This window comes from Meleagris gallopavo, chromosome 20 (assembly GCF_905368555.1).
Source record: "Meleagris gallopavo chromosome 20, MGAL_WU_HG_1.1, whole genome shotgun sequence".
In the NCBI taxonomy this organism is placed as follows: Eukaryota; Metazoa; Chordata; class Aves; order Galliformes; family Phasianidae; genus Meleagris; species Meleagris gallopavo.
In genome coordinates, this window is record NC_139423.1 from 3,228,510 (window position 1) to 3,249,029 (window position 20,520).

Sequence of the window (20,520 nt, forward strand, 5' to 3'; positions counted from 1 at the left end):
ACCCACTTCCATCCCACAGCTCCTTTTCACCCCACAACAGCAGTACGTGGCCACTCCTCTCTTGGCACACTTTAGTCAGAACCTAAAGCAGACACTGAATAAAGTCACCTCACGTTATCCTTTCGCTTGACAGAGAACAGTACCCAAAGAGCGGGCCCCAAAGATGCTTGGGTGAGGTGGAGCATCCGAGAGGTGCTCATTCATTCCCTATCAGCTGCAAAAGAAAATACAGGAGAAAACTTCAGACAGCACAGGACAGATGGTTTCTCTTTCCCAGGAGATGGCATACTCAAATAGCCATCTTCAGGATCACGTTCATTAACACAGAACACCATCACAGAAGGCAGGTACACCGAACACCTGATTTTTGCAACAAGTATTTTATTGAACAACAGTAAATCTTAAGCTCACATGTTTGCAATTCAGGTAATGCATTGAAAATACATGAATAAATGCTAGGACTCAGCACTTCACTGTTCATTCAAATACAATTTCAACTGTATTCTCACTCTATTTTTCCACTTTTCCACTGTTATAATTGTATCAAGTGTTATAACCCCACTAACTGTAGCTCAAAATCAAGGAAGTAAAAAAAAAAAAAAAAACCAAAAAAACATACAAAATATTTAGATAATTAAGTTATTTTTAAATAGTATAAATTACAAAAAACCTAATAATTTTTTATAACACATCCACTTAAAACTTAAATGAAGTCATTTGATATTTCTGAATATAATATTTAGGGTACGAATCACTACAAACATCTGAACCCTGAAAATATAAGTTCTATCATTCTCATTTCCTAATTCACTTAAGAATTTGTTGGACCATATTTACTTTTTTTTTTTTTTTTTTTTTTACTACTTTCATTAAAAAAAAAAAAAAAAGTCACTAATGTACCCTAGCTCACACTGTATGCCAGTATCTTTGTTGCACGGTTTTCTCCTCACATCTTCACTGCCCTTTTTCTATAAAAATAGAACATTAGGAATACTAAAAAAGATAAATCTATCCAGTTTGACACTGTTCCTTCAATAAAGCAGCACTGGCAGAGCAGACTAGCTTTGCCTACTGTACATTATCTTCTAAAAACAAAATACATCAGGCACCAATCAAGACAGCAAAATTGATACTTGTTATGCAAACAAGAATCCCTCCTACTGTTTGCTATGTTTTCACAGTTATTTAAATGTTACTATTAGAGTATTATACATAACAACATAGTTTTAATAGGTTTTATTATCAAACTTGTGGTAACAATCCATTTTCTGACCAAGGATCTACAGCAGCATCACTTTTAAGAGAAAACTACTCAACTGAATTTCTCAGGGAAACACAAAAAAAACATTTAATTACATTAAAATAAATATTAGGAATGCTAGTGTCAGTTGCAGTCTAAAGGACCCTGCCTACCTTTAAATAAAAAAAAAGAACATTTTTATTTTCCCATTCATAAAATCTGACTTAAATTTTGGATCATAACCCTTACATAGGAAAGAAACGAAGACAAACATAAACGGATGAAAGGACCAAAACAAAGGCAGAAGAGAAAACTAAAGCAAAACAAAACAAATGGGGTGAGCTAAGAAACCAATGATTACTTCCAGCACTGCAGTCCCACAGCAGTAACTCTCAGTAATGAGAGACCAACAGAAGCGGCAAGTTGTAAACAACTGTGGAAATGCAGCAGGTCGGAAGTAAGACTCTGTGCAGAATAAGGTGAAATTGGCTGTAATGCTACTTTCCCAACCCAATGGAGTCGTCAGAAACAATGCAGTTTTTTTTCTTCATATGAATCTATGCTAGTCAACTACTATATGTTAAAAATTAGGCAATCACTTTTAACACTTAGTGAGGCTCAAAAGTATACTAAGCCATGTTATGTGTTTTATCATCAACATTGACTTCTAGCTTGTGTTACATCTGATAAGCAGAGGCTGCTAATTACTTTGGTTTGAGAAATTAGTCCCTGTCTGGTTACTTTAAAAGTTTTCTCATTACATTTATCGTAGGTCCTCTGTACCCTGTCCCAAAATGGTTCCAGTGGTTTATGTAATTAAAGAGCTGATACAATTTATTTCGCTTCTCAAATCCTGGAGCTTTGGGTATTTTACTGTGATAGGCAGAGAAAAATGAGCTGCTAAACCCACCAAACATTCCAGCAATGGCCAGTTCAAACTCTGAATGGCCATAGAAGGAAGCAGGGTCAAAGATGATCGGCCCAGAGTCATCCTCAGCCACATTTCCTGCCCACAGGTCCCCATGCAGTAGAGCAGGAACAATTTCTACATCAGAAAACATTTCAGGAATCTTTACCTAAAAGAATATGAACAAACATGTAAAAATAAAAGAGCTTAAAACAAAATATTAAATTAACAAAGTACAATAAGAAATAAGAGACTAAGCTGCTCAAATACTATCTGTTTTCAGTCATCATTAAGCAATTTTGAAGTTGACTGCTATAAACCTAAACTGTAAACCAGTAGTGTTTTGATTATTCTTGACAGAGCTTAGCAACTCATTTAATTCACATTCTAGTATCAACATCTATAATTATGTATTGTCTCTAAACATTAATAGTACAGTTGATCACAAGAAATATAAAATAAATGGTTTCAGTGACAAAAGGGCAACAGATATACAGAAACACATTTGTGCCATGGAGCTTGAGGAAGAGAGGAATACCTTCCTAGTTGTTTCCTAATCACTGTATAGAGTATGACTGAACCAGTCTCAGCTGTGAGCTGACCAATTAAAAATTCTGTCTGGTAGCAGAATGTTATGCAGTTTGCAATACCAAGTTCTTAGGATTTAACATATTACTATTAACTATAATCAAAGACATACATGTCAGTGAAGACTTGCAGGTTTATTTTCACCAACTTATTAAAAAAATAACAAAAAAATTTGGAAGAGTAGCATAAATTCTTTCAGTTGACTGTGTTGTTGGGTCTGCCGTGAAGCTAACCCAGTTACTGTTATTCATGAAAAGCTATGTAAACCTGTTATAAAATACATTTAAAATTCCGCTGATACATATTTTCTAACATTCAAAAAACCACACACATTTAAGATACAGTTCATACCTTTAGCTGTGACCAAAGCTCTCTTGCTTCTCTGTCTCCATAATCTTTTTCAATCAAATCCAGTTGAGCTTGGAGTCTGTGACGAATAAAGAAAGAAGGCCAATCGCTCTGCCATTCATTCACCTGGAAAACATGATGCAGACACTTAGAACTATTTCAAGATATGCACAGTCAATATTAATAATACATATCAAGTTATTTGATACTGACACAACGTTGATATTAGACATGTTAATTAGAATTCTATTAGTCATTCAGTTAATTGCTCAGTTTCTTCCATGCCTAAGTGAATCTCTCTTTCACATGAGGTGTAAGTTGAGGTTCTCCCTATTTTCATTCATTGATATTTTCTTAACGAGTTATGGAGGTATAGGTTCTGGTGAGCCCATTTCATTGTTGCATATTCTATCCCAAAGCCTTTCTGGAAAAGCAAAAGGATTAGTTTCTTTTTAGTAAGCAATGTGTTCCTAATTTGGTATAAAGCTGTACTTAACAAGGTCTTTCAAATAACAGTATGCTGATTCAGTTAATTAGTAGGATGAAACTCAGTCATGCACAGCCAGCAGACAGCTGATTTATCTCAGAGATAGTTCCAGTATCTTAAGTGATAAAGCTCTCTAACAACAGTGGATTTTACTATTTAAGACCCATGCAGTAGGAGTTTAGAAAACCCAAAACAAAGACATGTTTGAGGAAGAGATGCTTATTCTATTAAGTATCACAAGGCTAAAAAACCACCAAATAATTCCAAATTCTTATTCAGTCCACTCTGTTTGCTTGTTACATGCATGGTAGCAAGCCACACACATTGAAGAGCTATCAGATTCCCTTCACCATCAGGTCAAAATGAAGATGTGAAAGCTGCAGAATTATTATCCAAAAGCTGAAGGCCAATGAAACAAACCTTTATCTAAGAAGTTTACAGAACCATGTGAGTACATCAGTACACGGGAACTACTGAATCACGGCCTGAATCTCTGATTGATCACCTGAGGTGAGCAATGTGTCAGCCCTGGGAGCACAGGTGAAGGTAATTCAGCTGTGCTGCTGGAAGGGGTGGAGCCTGGCTGCACCTCTCCTAGCCCCATTTAAGAGCTGACTGCCAGTGAAGAAGAATCTCTTTCTAGAGATTCCTCCTTTTGAGTTTTACAGTGAGCCCAGGACAAGGGTAAGCACTCTATCTATTCTCTTTTTGGTATAAGAACCTGCTTAGCCAAACTCACTCATTTATTTCATGATTATAACATCTGTATCTTCATTGATTATACAATCAGCTTTCACGAATGGGCAATGTACCTGTGCTATATAACCACAGCAAGTGGCCTTATGGAATCCAAACTTATCCACGTACTGAAATTCAGAGTAACTGGCTCCTTTACCTAAGAAACATAAATACAGGCAGTCTTGAGATCTTTATATAGCAAGGTTTGCAAACACGGGACTACATTTCAGATGATAGGCATAAAAAAAATTAAATGTAAGCATGGGCAAATATAAGTTACAGTTTTTTTCGTTGTCTTAACACCCTCTAAAAATGAAAAGAACGTGAATAAAATGTAAAAATTCAAGAACTTTAAACAATAAGCTAAATAAAGTTCCATAGCAAATAAGAGACTAAGCTGCTCCAATGCTACCCATGTGATTTTGAAGTTGATGGCTAGAAGCATAAACTGAAACTGCAAGCTAGCAATGAGTATTCTTGACAGAGCTTGGCAACTCAATGTCCTAGTTCTGACTGTAGCCAGTATAACAACACACTACCAAACCCACAGCCAAATACATTATTTTTGTTTCAGTACACAAAAATCAATACTTTACCAATTGTATTTCTTTCCTTTCTTAATTTCTCTCCAAGTTTCTGGTTATAAAGATGAAGATCTGCTATCTGCTCTCCAAGCTTTGAAGAATATCTGGAGGATCAAAGAACAAAACAAAACTGAAACTAAACAAATGAACAAAACGTTACAGGAAAAAATCTCCATTCATTATGACCAAGTGTAAGGTTTTGTGTTTGACAGAAATAAAGTTCATGAGTATATAATAGGGAGCAAATGGCTAGACAAAAACTCTAGCTGTTTTTAATCAGTAGCTGATTAAATGTGATAGTAAAGAGGAACATAAATTATGTTTCTGGAAGAAAAAAAAACACCCACCTACAAGATTGCATGCATAAACATAGAAACATCAATCTTGATAAATATTTGCTGTATCTGACCAAGTGTTGTGGTTTAACCCAATAGACAGATAAGCACCCTTCACTCATTCTCTCCATAAAGGGATGGGGGAGAGCATCAGGAAAAAAAAAACACAAAAACTCACAGGTGAAGATAAAGGACAGAGAATGTACAAAACAAGTGATGCACAACATCATTGTTGTATGCAATGTAATGCTCACCACCTGCTGACTTAAACCCTGAGCAGTGCCTCCCACCCCCCGGTCAACTCCCCCAGTGTTTCTGTTTAGTTTTTTTGTGTAGCCCTGCCTCCTCTCTGCAGGGCAGTGTGAGAAGCTGACAAAGTCCTTGACTTAATGTAAGCACTGCTCTGCAACAACAGCGTTATCAACATTATTCTCATCTAAAACACAGCAGCATAGCAGGTACGAGGAACAAAATTAATTTGTTCCCAGCTGCAATGAGTACAGGAAATGTAATATATAAGAAAATATTCCAAAGAAGAGGAAATGAGGTACAGATGTACATACTTGTTGAGGTGCTTCATCTTTAGGTACTCCATGACAAACATTGCTCCTCCTCCAGGAAGGTCAATTACTTTAATAGGCTGAGGCACTCTCACAATATTGGTTTTCTGAATTGCTTCTAAACTTGCCATTTCCCCCTCAAACATTTTTCTAGCCTGACAAGGAAAAAGAATATCCTTCAGCTAAAATAGAGATGTTTGCAACAAGTACTTCAGGAAAAAAAAAAAAAAAAAAAAGTGTTGTTTACAGATTTACAACAATTAAGTTTTTCTTGGTAAAAAGAATGTAGCTTTCAATCCACACAATGAGAATTCAGTACCTTATTTTGTTTATTATTCTTCATTTTTTTGTGCCAATTAGTTCCAGGGTAGTAGGATATGTAATATTCCACCTTGAACTCCCAGTTGTTTATGGAGGTAAACTACTCAGACATAACGGGATGTCTAAGGATAAAACCCAAGACATCTTCCTTCAAAACCACAGTTGGCCACTACTAAATGAAGTAAAAGACTGAATCCTTAAACTGGTTCTCATTTCCATACAGGTCAATGGCCACCAGATGAGGTGAAAGTACAAAGTCTAAGCCTGTACTCTGCATTTTTGAAGGGAAGATGTTGTTTTTCACAGTGGTTTTAAGGTGCTTCAAGATATTGATATTTTAGATACTGATAAAGCAAGTTTTCTGCTGCAAAAAAAATAAAACCAAAACCACCAATTGAGTACTGCATTCATTTAGTAACAGAAAAGCCAAGAGCTTGGCCTGAACATTTGCAAGAATCTTATGGTAGAAAATCCAACCAAGGGGAAAGTTTGAAACCTTTACAGCTTAAAACAAAAACAAAAAAAAAAAAAAAAAAAAAAAAAAACAAAAAATCAACCGAGCAAAAAACCCCCATGAATTTTAGCACCGACATTCTTTGTTTCCTCCCTTGCCATTGAAATACGAAAAGGAATGCAGTGAATGCAAATTCAGCTGTAGACTTTTCCAAACCAAGTGCTACAATAACAGCTCTGTACTCAGCTCCTTGTTTACATGTAACAGTGACAATTCCTGCTGTTATCATCACCATGCATTATATCTCGTTTTCCATTAACTAAACTCACTATGTTAACACCTGATATAAAGTAGCCCACAGCTTTTAAAAGAAAACTGAAACGAAAGCTGAAATCAGTCAGAAATGCAGAACTCTAAATGATCAATCATCTGTTTTTACAAGAGAAGAGCTCTCTACATACAATCACATTAATAGTTAAATATCTGCTAGCATTAACCTGAGGCTTGTGGTTGATTTTAACGAATACTCGTCCATTGTCTGTTTCATAAGCTTGGCCTTGGCTAATATATCCTCCTCCCGAGCTCCCAAAGGCCTTCAGAACTGAAGTTTTCAATTCTGTTTTCAGGATCTTTTCCATGGTAATTCCCAGGCTTCTGCAATTGTCTCCTGCTAAATCCAGTGCAAAACAAGATTAAAGGTTTGGGTCCTTCTGTCACTGTCACGCTGCTATGAGGCAGGAAGGGCTATCCACCAAATTAAAAAAATAGCAGCCCCCTAAAAAAAAAGTTAATCCAGAGATAACGTTCCAACATGCCTTGCTTCCCATCGGCTCGCATAGAAGAAAAAAATATTCGCAGAATAAGACTGAGAGGTGTGTCCTGGGTCCTTTCTCAACAGCGCTGGGAGCTGCTGGTATTTGTAGTTTGAACCCGTTTTTCTCTTTTAAGCTGTTTGCTTTGGTGGAAGAGTAATTCTTAAACAAATCCACTAGAGGGGGTCTAAATGCAACACTAAAATCGCACTCGTCTCTTGCGTTGTTGCGGTGCTTCAAGGCACCAGTAACGAATTGTTTGCCTGCCGTTAAATCACACCGCTGACTGTGAGTCAACCGACACAAACATGGGAAGTATTTCGTTTTCTCTCTGCGTTGCATGGACTGGAGTTCTGCTGTCGTTGCTGAGATATCAGGACATAATCTTGCAAGAAACAAGAGCTCTGTATTGCCTGCAAGTAATTTCGATTCAGTAAAATAGCAAGGTGCTTGTGGCTGGATGTTACAAAGTGAAAATTCAGAGTTAAAAACATAAAACTTCTAATACATTTGAGACGTTACTGTTCCTATGTGCTTCTCCTGATTTAATGAGATTTTTTAGGAAATAATCTCACCTTTTTTCTTATTTCATAATCTGTAACATGCAGAAAGAAGAACCCCTGGTTCCATTTAACCCCTTAAGCTCAGAATGCACAGACACTCTCAGTTATAAAGCACACTATTCCTGGAACCCAGACTCTACATTATTTGTTCAAATAACAGAATATACTTATTTATATAGCTCTGACTGAGTCCTAGCATACCACTGGCAGTTCCCATTTCATATCCAAGGTTCCATAACCTGGCTGGACCTTTGCATTATATGTCTCAAGTAGCAAGTGGATGTTCTGGCAATCCTCTGAAGTCCAGATGTGAAATAAATCAATAGTTACAGAAAGTGGTGTTAGGGAAAGGTAAAGTCAGCACTTTCACTAGGAGTCTTATGTAGCTTGTCCACACATTCTCATGGAGAACCTGTGCCTAAGAGCAGGCACAGATTGCAGAAGCAAGCAACTATACAGAGACCAAAGAAAGCTTAAAAGCTTAAGAGCTCAGTGTGGACATTAAACTACATGAGCACTCAAAGCAACCTGATTCACGGTTGTAAATTTCAAACATTAGATCGTATGACTGATTCACAGACAGTAAAAATGTAAAGCCACTTGAATTTCAGGTATATGAAGCCCTAAGGAGTACTCTACCATTAGAGCTGAAAACCAGGAATCATACCAGAAGTTTCAACTGAGCATCTGGGGAAAGGAGTGAAGTTGTTGTTTTTTGTTGTTGTTGTTTTGTTGTTGTTTTTTTTTCCCAACAAAACAGACAATGAACAAAAAAAATCCCTTTTTTTTTTTTCTTCAAAGGGATATGTATCATAAGTCGCTCTTTTATTTACCTGTTAGGAACAATTAAAAAAAAAAAAAAAGATAATAGATTCAATCCACAATGTGACTATTGAAGCTCAATTTTCTGCAATCTAGTATACCACAGATTTCTCTTCTACAGTTTCCAGCAAAGATGTCAATAGTTGTAACACTTCTTTCAGCATTCTGTTTTAGTTTAAACCAGGAATAGGATTGTGTTAATCCAAATCTATCACATCACTTATATAGTAGCCAAGAGATTGGCCAGACTTCTGTTTGCTTCAGCTCTTGATCAATACTTAACCAGAAATGTGCAGGTGAATGCTCTAGTTTCTTAACATTTCTGTTCATCCAGACAAGAAGCCTCAAACATAATTCCAAACACAAAATGAAACAATTCGTAAGCATCCCAGATATGCTTGAAGGAAGTGTTTTAGAACACCCAGTAGTACCCAACTGCAACCTCCACACATGGTCACTCCAGCACCACGGTCAAATCCCACAAGTGCTCCAGCTTCCTGGTTTGAGACTTCTCCTCACGTTATGCTGTACTGCAGGTTGCAATTGTTCTGTTCCCTTCTCTTTTCTTCTTGTTTTGCTCATTATTATGTCTAACATCTGTTTTCAGATACCTCAGAATATACAGAAAACAGATATTCCAGTGCGTATCAAGAAGGACTGGAATAACATCTTGAGATGCCTTAATCTCTGTGTGCTACACATGCAGTGTGAGCCGTCTTGAGAAAGGAACAGTAACATCTCAATGAGTACACAAGGGTACCTACACTGCATTTAAAATAAAAGTTTTTTGTTTTTTTTTTAAATCCTTTTTTCTTGTTCACATAGGAATGCAAAGTCAGCAGAACTATAATACAGAACAAGGAAATACTAAATGAGAGTATAGGTAGAAGGAAACACGTCTGCCAGATTCAGAATGTATGGAAGAAGCTAAGAGGAAGAACAAGTTGGGAAGGAAAAGCAGGACACACCAACTTTAAACTATGAGATAAAGAGTAACAGAGGCATGCCTGGGACACAAAATGATTGAAGACAAGAATTAAGATTGGTACTGTACAATATTCATATGTAAAAAAAAAAAAAACACTATTACCTTACGGAACTGGAGCAGTTTCTTCCTTAGGTTCCACCAGCAGCTTGCTTTCAGAAAAGATCTCATCCTCTTCCCCATCCTCTTGTTAAACTGCTGTTTTTGAGAATGCAGAACTATGGTATCCATGGTATAGTTCTCTGTTACGTTCTGTTTCTATTCCTCTTTACATACCGCTGTCATTTTAAACTGGTACTTAAAATAGCTTAAAACAAAACAAAACAACAAAAAAAAAAACTAATATGCTGAAAACTAAAACTCTAAGCAGAATTGTTTCTATTTGCCTAACCTACATACAACGCAATTTTCCTTCAATCACAAAAATATCTTTTGTTCTATTGGGAAAAGGTCATCTCTGAAGGTTTATTTATCACTCTTGCCTATGGCTGACAGAAAATCCACTTTTGTTATGACTAGAAGGTGAGAAGTTAAAAATACTTAAGTATTTTAGCAACATAAAAGATGCTGAAGATTTGTTGAAGATTCATAAACCCACCAATTTCGTTAAGTAACTTTTACCTTTTTAGGAAGATACATGAAAAAGAGCTATTAAGAGATCTAAGAGGATTGACTACTGACAAAAATTCTTCAATCAGCTGTTCCAGTTACGGAATGTTAAGTTTGCATGATTGGTATAAGAACATGGGCACAGTGGGTACAGTTCATCAACAGTATCCAAATAGCTGACAAAACACACACAGCTTAAAAACTTTGTATCAATTGAGGTCCTATCTGCATGTGAACAACTACTTATGTTTTTTCCAGTGACATGGTACTCCAAATTAAGATGTATGGCTGTGCTTCCATCATTGTCTTTGTTGACCACTATGTCCAACAAACTAGGGACTTAACATTCCCCAAGAATGAAAGCAAGCTGTAATGTTTTAATTCAGAAAAGAGACAGTGATAAGCAATAGGGAAAACTTTTTATTATGAAACAAAAGGAACAGTTATTCCACCAAGCAAGGTTTTACAACTTTTTGCAGCAAAAGTTCAACAGCCAATGAGTACAGTGGCAGAACTATGCAAAGTTATATCAAGTGATTGTCTTCTCTAAAATTCCTTCCAATCCTTACAAATAACTGCAAAACCAACAACTAGAAAAATTTCAATGATCTTCCAATATCCAGTGAAAAAGATTTTTAATTCAAATCATTTCCAAACACTTAAAGTTCATGTTAGGAGCCGTGCATTTATCTCACCTACCTGGCACTCCTGCACTGCAATTTCATTACCAGCCTATACCAAAACCAGCAGGATTATAGTTTATCTTGCAAGTACAACAAGCAGCTAATCTGCAAAGTTATCATTAAATCACTTCTGGCAGTGAAGAAGAGTTGCTGCTCTGTAAGTTACATTTTAACTTCTTTTGGTTCCATGTCTCTTATCCCAAGAGCTAAAAAGTGCACTTAGTGGGTACTGAAAAAAAATAAGTTAACTTAGGGCACCTGTAGGCTAAACTACATAATTTATGTGAATTTATGCCACAATTTGATAGCATTACCCTGTGGGCAATGACAGCAATCAAGAAGTGCACCTTCCTGTTAATGAGAGAGTACCTTTTCACATGATGTCCACAAGTAGAGCGTCTTACTTGAGAAAACCTGCTTTAAGAGTATGTGCTATCAGACAAAAGTATAACAGTTTCAGTGAAAATGAAATTACTCTAGGTGGGAACTGGCCAACTGGCAAGCACAGAACAGCCTACAGGAAGGTCATGTGGCATCAAAATGCACATCAAAAAAATACAAATTTCACACTGCTTTTCAACAGAATGAGAAGCAGTCTCCATTCAATGAAATTGCATTAACAAAATGATTAACAAGTCCAAATCTCTTTTCACAGTTTCAATTACACAATTGTCTTGTTGGCTGTCCAAATATTTTGTTAATACTGTTTCCACGCACCTAACTGGAAATTAAGACTTGAAGGGATCTGAGCAGTCTATCATGGAACAGGCAGGAGGAACAGCAAAAAACAAGGAGCAAATTTTCTAGCCATCTGCTCAGTAATTAAGAACAGCAGATTTCCATTTCACAAACACTCCTCTAATATTTTCCATTAGAGTACAAATGCAACCCCTGGTATTTCTCTACTCTTAAGAGCAACTGGTCCCTAAGAAGTCTTCTTCCAAATAATTTACACTTGAGTGCTTTGATTTCTATTAACTTGCCTAGTCTCAAGCACACAATGCCTTCTTGACATCAATGGACCTTTTATACAACCAAATAAGCTCCTTCATTTCCCTCTCCAACTAAAACAGCTAAAAAGGGATGAATATGCCATACCTGGTACTCATTAGGACTCACTGATTCTAGGTCTTAAGCTGGGCAATGGGGTCAAAGATCTAATAGCTATTTTAACATTGCCACCCCTGTAGTTGCATCACCAAATGTACACTTATCCAAGCAACACAGGCAGCATCCTGCTTGAGCAAGAAGTCACTTTACCAGATTTCTCATAATGTTTAGAGAAGACCCTCTGTACCCTGAACCAAAATGGTTCCAATGGTTCATGTAGTGAAAAAGCTGATAAAGCTTTAGACGCTTTTCAAACCCTGGAGCTTTGGGAATTTTACTGTGATAAGCAGAGTAAAAAGAACTGCTGAAACCACCAAACATCCCAGCTATTGCAAGCTCATACTCTGAATGGCCATAGAAGGAAGCTGGATCAAAGATAATTGGACCAGAATCATCCTCTGCAACATTTCCTCCCCAGAGATCTCCATGCAGGAGAGCAGGAACAATTTCTACATCACAGAACAAACTGGGTATCTTCAGCTGCAGGGGAAGAAAAGCAAGACGTATCAGTAATAAATCTGTGAATGATTATAGGGTTTTATCCACATAGATGCAAAGGTTGCTGAGCATGAATTCAACTTTCTTAGAAATCAGTTTAAAAAAATTAAGTTGGAACACCATAAGACCTTATCAACAGAGATGCAGATAAAAGAATTTCTATTTTTACACAAAAGGAAGCAGATGACAACCAGTCACTGAACTGTTCACGTGTTTTTTTTTAGCATTCAAAATTTCAAAATGTAAAACTAAATTCAGCTACGTAGCATTTAACAGATTTAAAAAATAATATTAAGCAAACTCACTTTATCATTATTAGAAAGCTCAGGATACTCCTGACAATCTTGAAAAGATTTCCACAAAACAGCACCCAAACTGCAGTCACTTAATCAGACACAAACCTTAAACAAAGAAGAGCATGCAGAACAGCACCCCAAATATACATTCCTCATCACAAATGTTTTTGAGGGAAAGAGAAATGTGAACTTGATCTAGAATTTCCCAGACAGTAAGGCCAAATGGCATTTGGCACACGTTCATTTTAGAGTATAGGGTAACTTACAAAAGCCAGTGAAACGTAGACTAAAAGGCATTTTAATCTCTAAAAGCTGGAATCTGAGTGTCTTACCAACAGTACTGAGGCATAACAAGGAGGAACTCTGTTTTATGACAAGAAAATCTAAACAACTGAAAGAACTTTTACCTGAAGTCGTGCCCAAAGTTCTCTTGCTTCCCTGTCTCCTGAATTCTTTTCAATCATATCCATTTGGGGCTGGATTCTTTGCCTGGCAAAGAAAGTCACCCAGTCAGTCTGCCAGTCATTCACCTGAAGGAAGAGGATTGCAGATGTTGGTTCTACATCACACAACGGACACCTTTTCGTTTTTCAAATGTAACTTTGAAGGAATATACAACTTTTATCTGAAAACACCCTGAATAGTAAATGTTAAAATTTTAATAAAAAGTATCTTAAAATGTTAAAATAGGGGAAAAATATTGAGCAATAAAATACAAAAAAAAGAAAAGGTATGGATGTCTAATGCATCTGTAAGTGGTGTCCAAGGCACAACTTTTTTTCACAGGTTAACAATATTTTTTCTTTTTAAAATGTCAGATATAAATGAATTTCTATTACAATATTTGTGGCCCTTTGTTCAAGGCAAAATAAATAAAATAAAATTCTACCACTCTCATGAATTGCAACCTACCTGTGGAAGATAGCCACAGCAGGTAACTGTATGAAAGCCAAATTGATCCACAAACTGGACTTCCATTTGCCCTTGCCCTTTACCTTTCAAACCAAAGACAAAAATCCAATACCAATGACAAGATTCTAAGCATCTAAATTACAAGTGGACCTTAAAAAATATACAATGAAAAGTAGTAAGTTTTTCCTACTGAGATGTTCTTAAAAATTGCATGTTAATATACTTCTCATTACAATGGTTGCTGCTATCAGTTAACTTTAGAGCTCAATGTAAATTAACTACATTATAAATTCATCACCATATTTTGAGGCAGTATATCTTCTCTAATATCCTGTCCTTGTAGAAGCCACAGTTCAGGATTTCAAGGGTCCAAACTGAATAATCATTTTGCTTACAGAAGTCCAAAATAGAACAAACAGAAGCAAAACAAAACAAAACAAACCCATCCCCACTGAGCCTGGGTGTTTATTCCACAAATATTATTAGGACATCTTTAGTGGAAGAAGAAAATGTACCCTGAAATAGCAGAAGCTAATTTAACTGTTTCGTAAATTATTAACTAGGTTAAATTCATTAACAGCTGTGTACTGTACCAACTGTGCTCTCTTCTTTCTTCAGCTTCTCTCCAAGTTGCTGGTTATGAAGGTGGAGATCAGCCAGTTGTGTTCCAAGCTTCGATGAATGCCTAGAAACAAAAGTATCCTTTTGAGACAGACTGAAGACAGAACTCAGACTCTTCTTTGTATCTGTCACTCATTCTGCCTTCTTCTCTCTAAAAGGCCTATGAGACCAAAGAGTATGATGGCCTTCATTGAATCTTATCTTTTTAATTTTTAAATAAAAGTTTGCCCTCTACACAGTTCAGGAAAGTCCTGCTGTAATTACAAACAACTCTCGCAGCCAATTGCCTCCCATATGAATGGCACTGTGCTACTTCTCCTGTCTCTCACATCTCACATCTCTCCGCAGTTTTAAAGGCAGTCATTTAACGCAAGGTCATTTCCCCATTTTCTTCTCATTAACACATATCATAGCTACCTCCTGAAATCTGTAGGTCAGGAGGTGCATTTGTACTCTTCTCATCAGCAAAAAACACAATAGAATTTCTGCTCTTCCTGTTGGAATTCACTGAGTTTTCTTAACAAATTAGAAATTAAGCTGCCTGCAGAAATTGTGAGACTGAAACAGGAAATCAGCTATGCCTATCTCCTAATGAAACTGGAGGGAAATACTCATCGCTTTTTAAATTACTCAAGCATTTGCAACAAAGAAGGGCCAAAGGCTTAAAGCCATCAAAATCAATGTGAGAACTATTGAAAAAATAAAATGAAATCTGGATGCAATCATGCTTGGAAGTGGCTTTCCATTTTCATGGCAAGAAATAATAAACACTGGTTCTTATATCAAATGCAAGTGTATAAACAGCTGACCAAATAAGTAGCTTTCCTTACTGTAAAAAACAATGATTTAAAAATAATTAAGTATTATGAAATTAAACAACACACACACTTACTGATGTATTATCTGACTTACTAGCTGTAGTATTCTGATGTATTTTATGTATTTTATATAGTTCTCTGTTATATAAATTCCTAGAAGCATTCTGACCTGACACAAAAAAAATCCCCTCCCCCAAGAAAAAAAGATATTTAATTGCCATGACAGTCAACATTTCTGACAAAAGAAGCAGTGATACTGCTGTGTTTTACCTGTTTAAGCCTCTCATTTCCAAATGTTCCATCACAAACAGAGTACTGACCCCAGGCAGGTCTATAACTTTGATGGGTTTAGGCACTTTTATTGTCTCTGTTTTCAGAATGGCTTCTAGACTTGCCATTTCTCCCTCAAACATTCTTCTAGCCTGTCAAATATTAAGGGAAAGCATTAATCTCTATTAACACCAGTCACAGGTAAAGACAATTATTTCATAAAACCAATCAAGGCTGTAAACATTAAATAAAAACAAAGAACAAGTAGGTTAATGCATGTACAAGACAGAGATAGATCCAAAAAACTCCATCTGACAACCAGTTTAGAATTAGAGATTTCACTTCATAAAGCGATTCCATTAAGGGGACATAATTTCTGCCATGCTCTATAAACACAAAAGCAACTTTGTTTACAATAGAAGGAATGTAACTCATGTATATAAAATGTAAGCGATATTTTATTAATTGACCATGAAGCAAATGACTAGAAAAATACATTTCTGCGACTATTATCCACTTTGAGTAACATTTATTCTCTTGAGTTGCTCCACTGACATCAGAGGCACTGATCACATGAAGAAATACTGCTCTAGGGAGTTGCAGAAGACACATGGGAAATTGGTAATATGTGCTGAAGGTAAAAGCAATGAAATATAATGAATAAAACAGAAACAGAATACAAGCCCCATTACTAATACACAAAATACAGTGACAGGACTGTTTACAACAGACATCGACTTAAAATTCCAAAACCTAAATAAGATCAAGAATGAAATATTGCTACAATATCTTTGTTTGCAATTCTATCTACATCATCATAACAGGTTAAAGTCCGGTGTTGACTCTAATAGTTCAAAAAAAACCCCAGTATTTTCTAGAGGATTCTGTTTTTTTAAAGAAACTGCTGATATATACCCATCGCTGCACAAACTGCACTGCATTACAACCACTTGGCAAAGTTTGTTTTAATCAGCATTTGGAATCCACAGACACGAGCAAAATAATTATAATATATACAAAAAAAAAAAACAAAAAACAAACAAAAAAACAATTACTGAATAGAAAATCTTTCCAGATCTTTTTCCATGGCCCTATCTTGTAATTAACTGCACTGAATCCCTAAACACGCACTGAACAAAAGCCTCAGTAGAATGGCTGTGTTTCAATTCAAAGTGTTTTCAGCCTCACAGAGCAGCACAGCCTGTCAATATTTTGCTGCATTACCCCTTACAGTGCATCAATCTTCGGTTCCCTGATACAATCAGGGAGCACCTACAAATATAGAAGCATCTATAGGTGCAAGCAAACTTTAAAAAATGTTTTTTGTTATTAAACGCAAATAGAAGTTCTTTGGTTAGTCCAATGAAACTGTTCACTTGGCTGCCACAAGCACAGAGGACCTTTAAAGTAAATTCCAGCCAATCTTGATTTTTTTTAAACAAGCACACCATACACGTATGCTGTGCTGTATCAGCTGTCAAAGGCAGATGGTTACTTCCTACAGCAGCTGGCACTGGATGTTGAAGCAGAAAGTCTTGGACAACTGTGCAACACATAATTTATTGTGAAAAGCTCCTTACTGAAGGAAATGAGTGGTTCTGTTAGCACGAATTAACATGCATGCCCTCACTCAATATAGCTCGCTCTGGACACTTCCACAGTGCGAGCAGCCGCACAGGCGATGCAGCACTGCTCCTGCCCTGTATCCCAGACCAGCAGCAGCGGGTACAAGCTGCCAAACAAAGCAGATCTCCAAGCTCAGCAGCAGGCCAGCTTCTGTATTCCAGCTGCTCACCCGCTACCGTCTGAGGCCAGCCGGCCAACCTCATCTCCCCCCTCACAAAGAGGCTCAGCTCAGCCCAGCCCAGCCCAGCCCGCCTCCAAGGAGCGGCCGCTCTCACAAAACCCCGCGCAACCCCCGCGCCGAACCAGATGCTCGCCTCACGCACCCCACCCTCAAAACCCTCCCCACCTCCGGCTTAGAGTTGCTCTTCACATACACCCGGCCGCCGTCCGTCTCATAGCTCTGGCCCTGGCTGATACAACCGCCCCCCAAGTGCCCGGTAGCGCGGAGCACCACGGTGCCAAGCTCCCGCCTCAGCGCTTCCTCCATGCCGCCTGCCGCGGCCAGCGCCCAACTGAGTATGCGCGGAGCAGCTGCGCGGTGCGACGGGGGCGGGGCCGGCAAGATGGCGGCGTCGGGTGAGGTGAGGGGCGATGGCTGGGCAGGGCGTTGGGCGCTGCTGGGCGCTGCTGGGTGTAGCTGACGGGAATGGACTGGCTAAAGGCGAGCGCTCAGCTGTGACTTCTGAGGGCGATGTGCCTTTGTTTTCTGTGTTAGCTTCTCTGCAGTCCGTTAGTGTTGGACGTGAGTCAGTGTCGATGTGAGATAAATCGGTAAATCCCTTTTCTTCCCATTAGGACTTGTTACCTGTTGGGGTGACCTTGGTGAACTTCGGTTGCCTTGTAGGTAACTTTGTTAAATATTTAGCCAACTTTATCGAAAATACAAATTTCCAAGTGTAGAAGCTGGAAGTGTTCCTATTGATCCTTTTTATTCAGGTCTCTGTTAGTCTGAGATATATATTTTGATTATATATATATTATATTTTTATATTATATTATATATTTTATGTATATATTATATATTTTTTCCTTAATGCCTGTAGTCTCACTGGTTGCAGTAGAAGAACTGAAGTTCCTTCTTCCCAGAAATGTACCTACCTTTCATTTTCAAACTTTCCCATATGTCTTTAATTTTATTATTTATTTTCTTTTCAGCTGCACTGTCTTTATGGAGAAACTGATGTTTTAGAGTTTGGCAGGATGTCTGGATTTATAGCAGTCCAGACAGAACTACCTTGCATGTTTTTGCTATGCTGATACATTTCTGTCTTCTTCTACAGCGCCTGCAGAGATCATCTGTGTGCTGTGTTTGTACCAAATCCAAACCTTGTGAGCTATACTATCTTTGACATTCATTGTACCATAATTGTTTCTGTGCAAGATGTATTTACTTCCTTGGGAAGCACACTGTGAAGTTACCATCAAGAGCAAATGAGCCACACATTTCATGCACAAGAAATGTGACAGATCTCAGTTTTGTCAGATTTACTGCATGTACCAAGACTATTCATGTGGCAGATTTGCAGTGTAATTGGTGCTTTTTAGAAGTACATATTCATTGTCAGTCTAAAAACTTACAAATTGACGCATGATGGCTTCAGCTTGGGCTTTTAGCCACTCCAAATATGTCAAAAACATTCAAAGTTTTGCTTGCAGAAGGCTGGTAGTATTGCCTTTTTGTGCAGCTGAGCAGAATTCACTTAACAATTGGCTGTAAAAGGCATCACTGTTTGTGGAGGTGACAATGATAGGTTGAAGCCCTGTGTCTTAAACAGAACCAGGGATAATGTAGTACTACAAGGGTATGGGAATAGAAATGGAATATCTTTTTGCATTCCTGAATTCGTTTTCATTCCTAAATTTTCATTTTTGATGTATATTGGTTCTCCTGAGTTGTAAAAAATATCCTTAAACCTGCATTGCAAAGATCACATTCAGATAACTGCTGTGGCTGTTGAAGAATGACTGAGATCATGCTGAAGGAAACCTAATTCTCCATTTAGAAAAGAATTCTACAAGCTTTATTTCAGTCTTCTTATTCAGAGAATAAAAAAGTAATGTTTTTCAATAAGACTTGCTCTTTACTTCTGTAGTTTCTAGCAGATTATGAGATTTTGAAGGATTTAACATGACCAGCACCGGTTGTTTTGTTTGTTTGTTTGTTTTTGGTAAATAAATGAGATGGCTGCGATTTTTTTGAATTTCCTGTTGTTGTTTGCTTGTTTTTTTTTAGCTTTCTTATTTTGACAAAACATTTAAATGTATTAATTATAAATTCTAATTGTTTTCTATTAAAGTAGAATTTAACATGTGTGGTTCAGTCTTCAAACACTAAGTTGTAGATTTTCCAAACTGTCAGTAAATAGTCACTAAGGGACAACATAAGGAGCAGAAAGCAATTGCACTTAGTTCCATGGAATTTAATTGGATTGTACTGCTTTCTGATTGCATCTGATCAGATAGGATGTAACAGAAATTTGGCCAAAACTGTAATGTCAAACTCATTACATGGTGGACGTAATCTGGGGGAGGAACTGACAGCATGCTTTGCAAATTAGAGATTAAGCATTCTGGAAGAAACTCAGCAAGACACACAGGACATAGCATTCCTAAAGACACCATGGAGCATCTTTGCAGGAGGCACTGGCTCCCAACTCCTGCAGGTGTTGGAGAACTAGGATTTGGGGGCTGTTTCCTCACAGATAACCTTTGTAGTGCAGGTTCTAATTTCAAGCTCTTTGTGAGCCAGCTGCATGCTGCCTTTGGCCTCTGTTCCGTAGATTACTGTCCCCATTTGAAATAAACCACTGAGTCAGGCTGCAAATGTACTTACAGAGGATTATAAAACAACCCTTAGCTGAAACCCTGTGCTGAAATTGTTCGTGCAGTGCAGGTCTGTATACCACAAAAGGCATGTAGCAGTGTGGGTTGACTTTGCAGTAATCCTTTCTTGCCTGCCTCCACTCTTTCCCCCTCCCTGCCCCCGTATCATTCATTCCTATTTGAGTATTTTGAAAAGCTTGCAGTAGGCTATTGAACCCACCCACTTTCCTCTGCACTGTTGGGGCTCAACAGCAATATTTACCTTGTTCTGGTGCTTGTGTAGCAGTTAACTTTCTATTTAAAATAGTATTTCTCTCTGTGGAGGAGATGATTTGCGGCACACTGGGCTGCAAATTATTTGGTGAGTCACCAGTTAATACAAACGTCCTGAATAGAAAAGCACTGCAGCCGCTAATTGCTGTTTACTGCTTGACATTATGTACGAGAAAAGAAAAGGTAACTGGTATGTACAGCCTTTTATTAGGTGGTTTACATATACAAGTGGCAAAT

The 20,520-nt window shown here is 37.5% G+C and overlaps 2 protein-coding genes and 1 long non-coding RNA gene across 5 annotated transcripts; 1 reads left to right on the forward strand and 2 right to left on the reverse strand.

Moving 5' to 3' along the window:
• Window positions 1-364: 364 nt before the first annotated feature.
• FN3K (fructosamine 3 kinase) lies at window positions 365-10,610 on the reverse strand. 2 transcript variants are annotated; one of them, XM_019621636.2, is made up of 6 exons: window positions 9,850-10,610; window positions 5,791-5,942; window positions 4,905-4,996; window positions 4,383-4,465; window positions 3,087-3,209; window positions 365-2,316 (listed from the first exon to the last, which is right to left on the reverse strand). In XM_019621636.2, the coding sequence occupies exons 1-6, from the start codon at window positions 9,973-9,975 to the stop codon at window positions 1,978-1,980; spliced, it is 915 nt and encodes a 304-aa protein (XP_019477181.2). In that variant the 5' UTR covers window positions 9,976-10,610; the 3' UTR covers window positions 365-1,977. The 2 variants fall into 2 exon arrangements, with proteins under 2 accessions (XP_019477181.2, XP_003211460.2); XM_003211412.5 differs by lacking the exon at window positions 9,850-10,610 and adding an exon at window positions 7,060-9,811.
• Window positions 10,611-10,753: 143 nt separating this feature from the next.
• Window positions 10,754-17,697, reverse strand: LOC100550464 (ketosamine-3-kinase). Of its 2 annotated transcripts, none has more exons than XM_010721246.3 (6): window positions 17,562-17,697; window positions 15,562-15,713; window positions 14,446-14,537; window positions 13,853-13,935; window positions 13,348-13,470; window positions 10,754-12,626 (listed from the first exon to the last, which is right to left on the reverse strand). In XM_010721246.3, exons 2-6 carry the CDS (start codon window positions 15,702-15,704, stop codon window positions 12,288-12,290), a joined length of 780 nt encoding a protein of 259 aa, XP_010719548.1. In that variant the 5' UTR covers window positions 15,705-15,713; window positions 17,562-17,697; the 3' UTR covers window positions 10,754-12,287. The 2 variants fall into 2 exon arrangements, with proteins under 2 accessions (XP_010719548.1, XP_085096289.1); XM_085240163.1 differs by having other exon boundaries at window positions 17,534-17,674.
• LOC109370539 (uncharacterized) lies at window positions 17,682-19,388 on the forward strand. The gene is made up of 2 exons (XR_002120779.3): window positions 17,682-17,768; window positions 17,983-19,388. It is a non-coding gene; the product is annotated as an uncharacterized LOC109370539 (long non-coding RNA).
• Window positions 19,389-20,520: the final 1,132 nt, after the last annotated feature.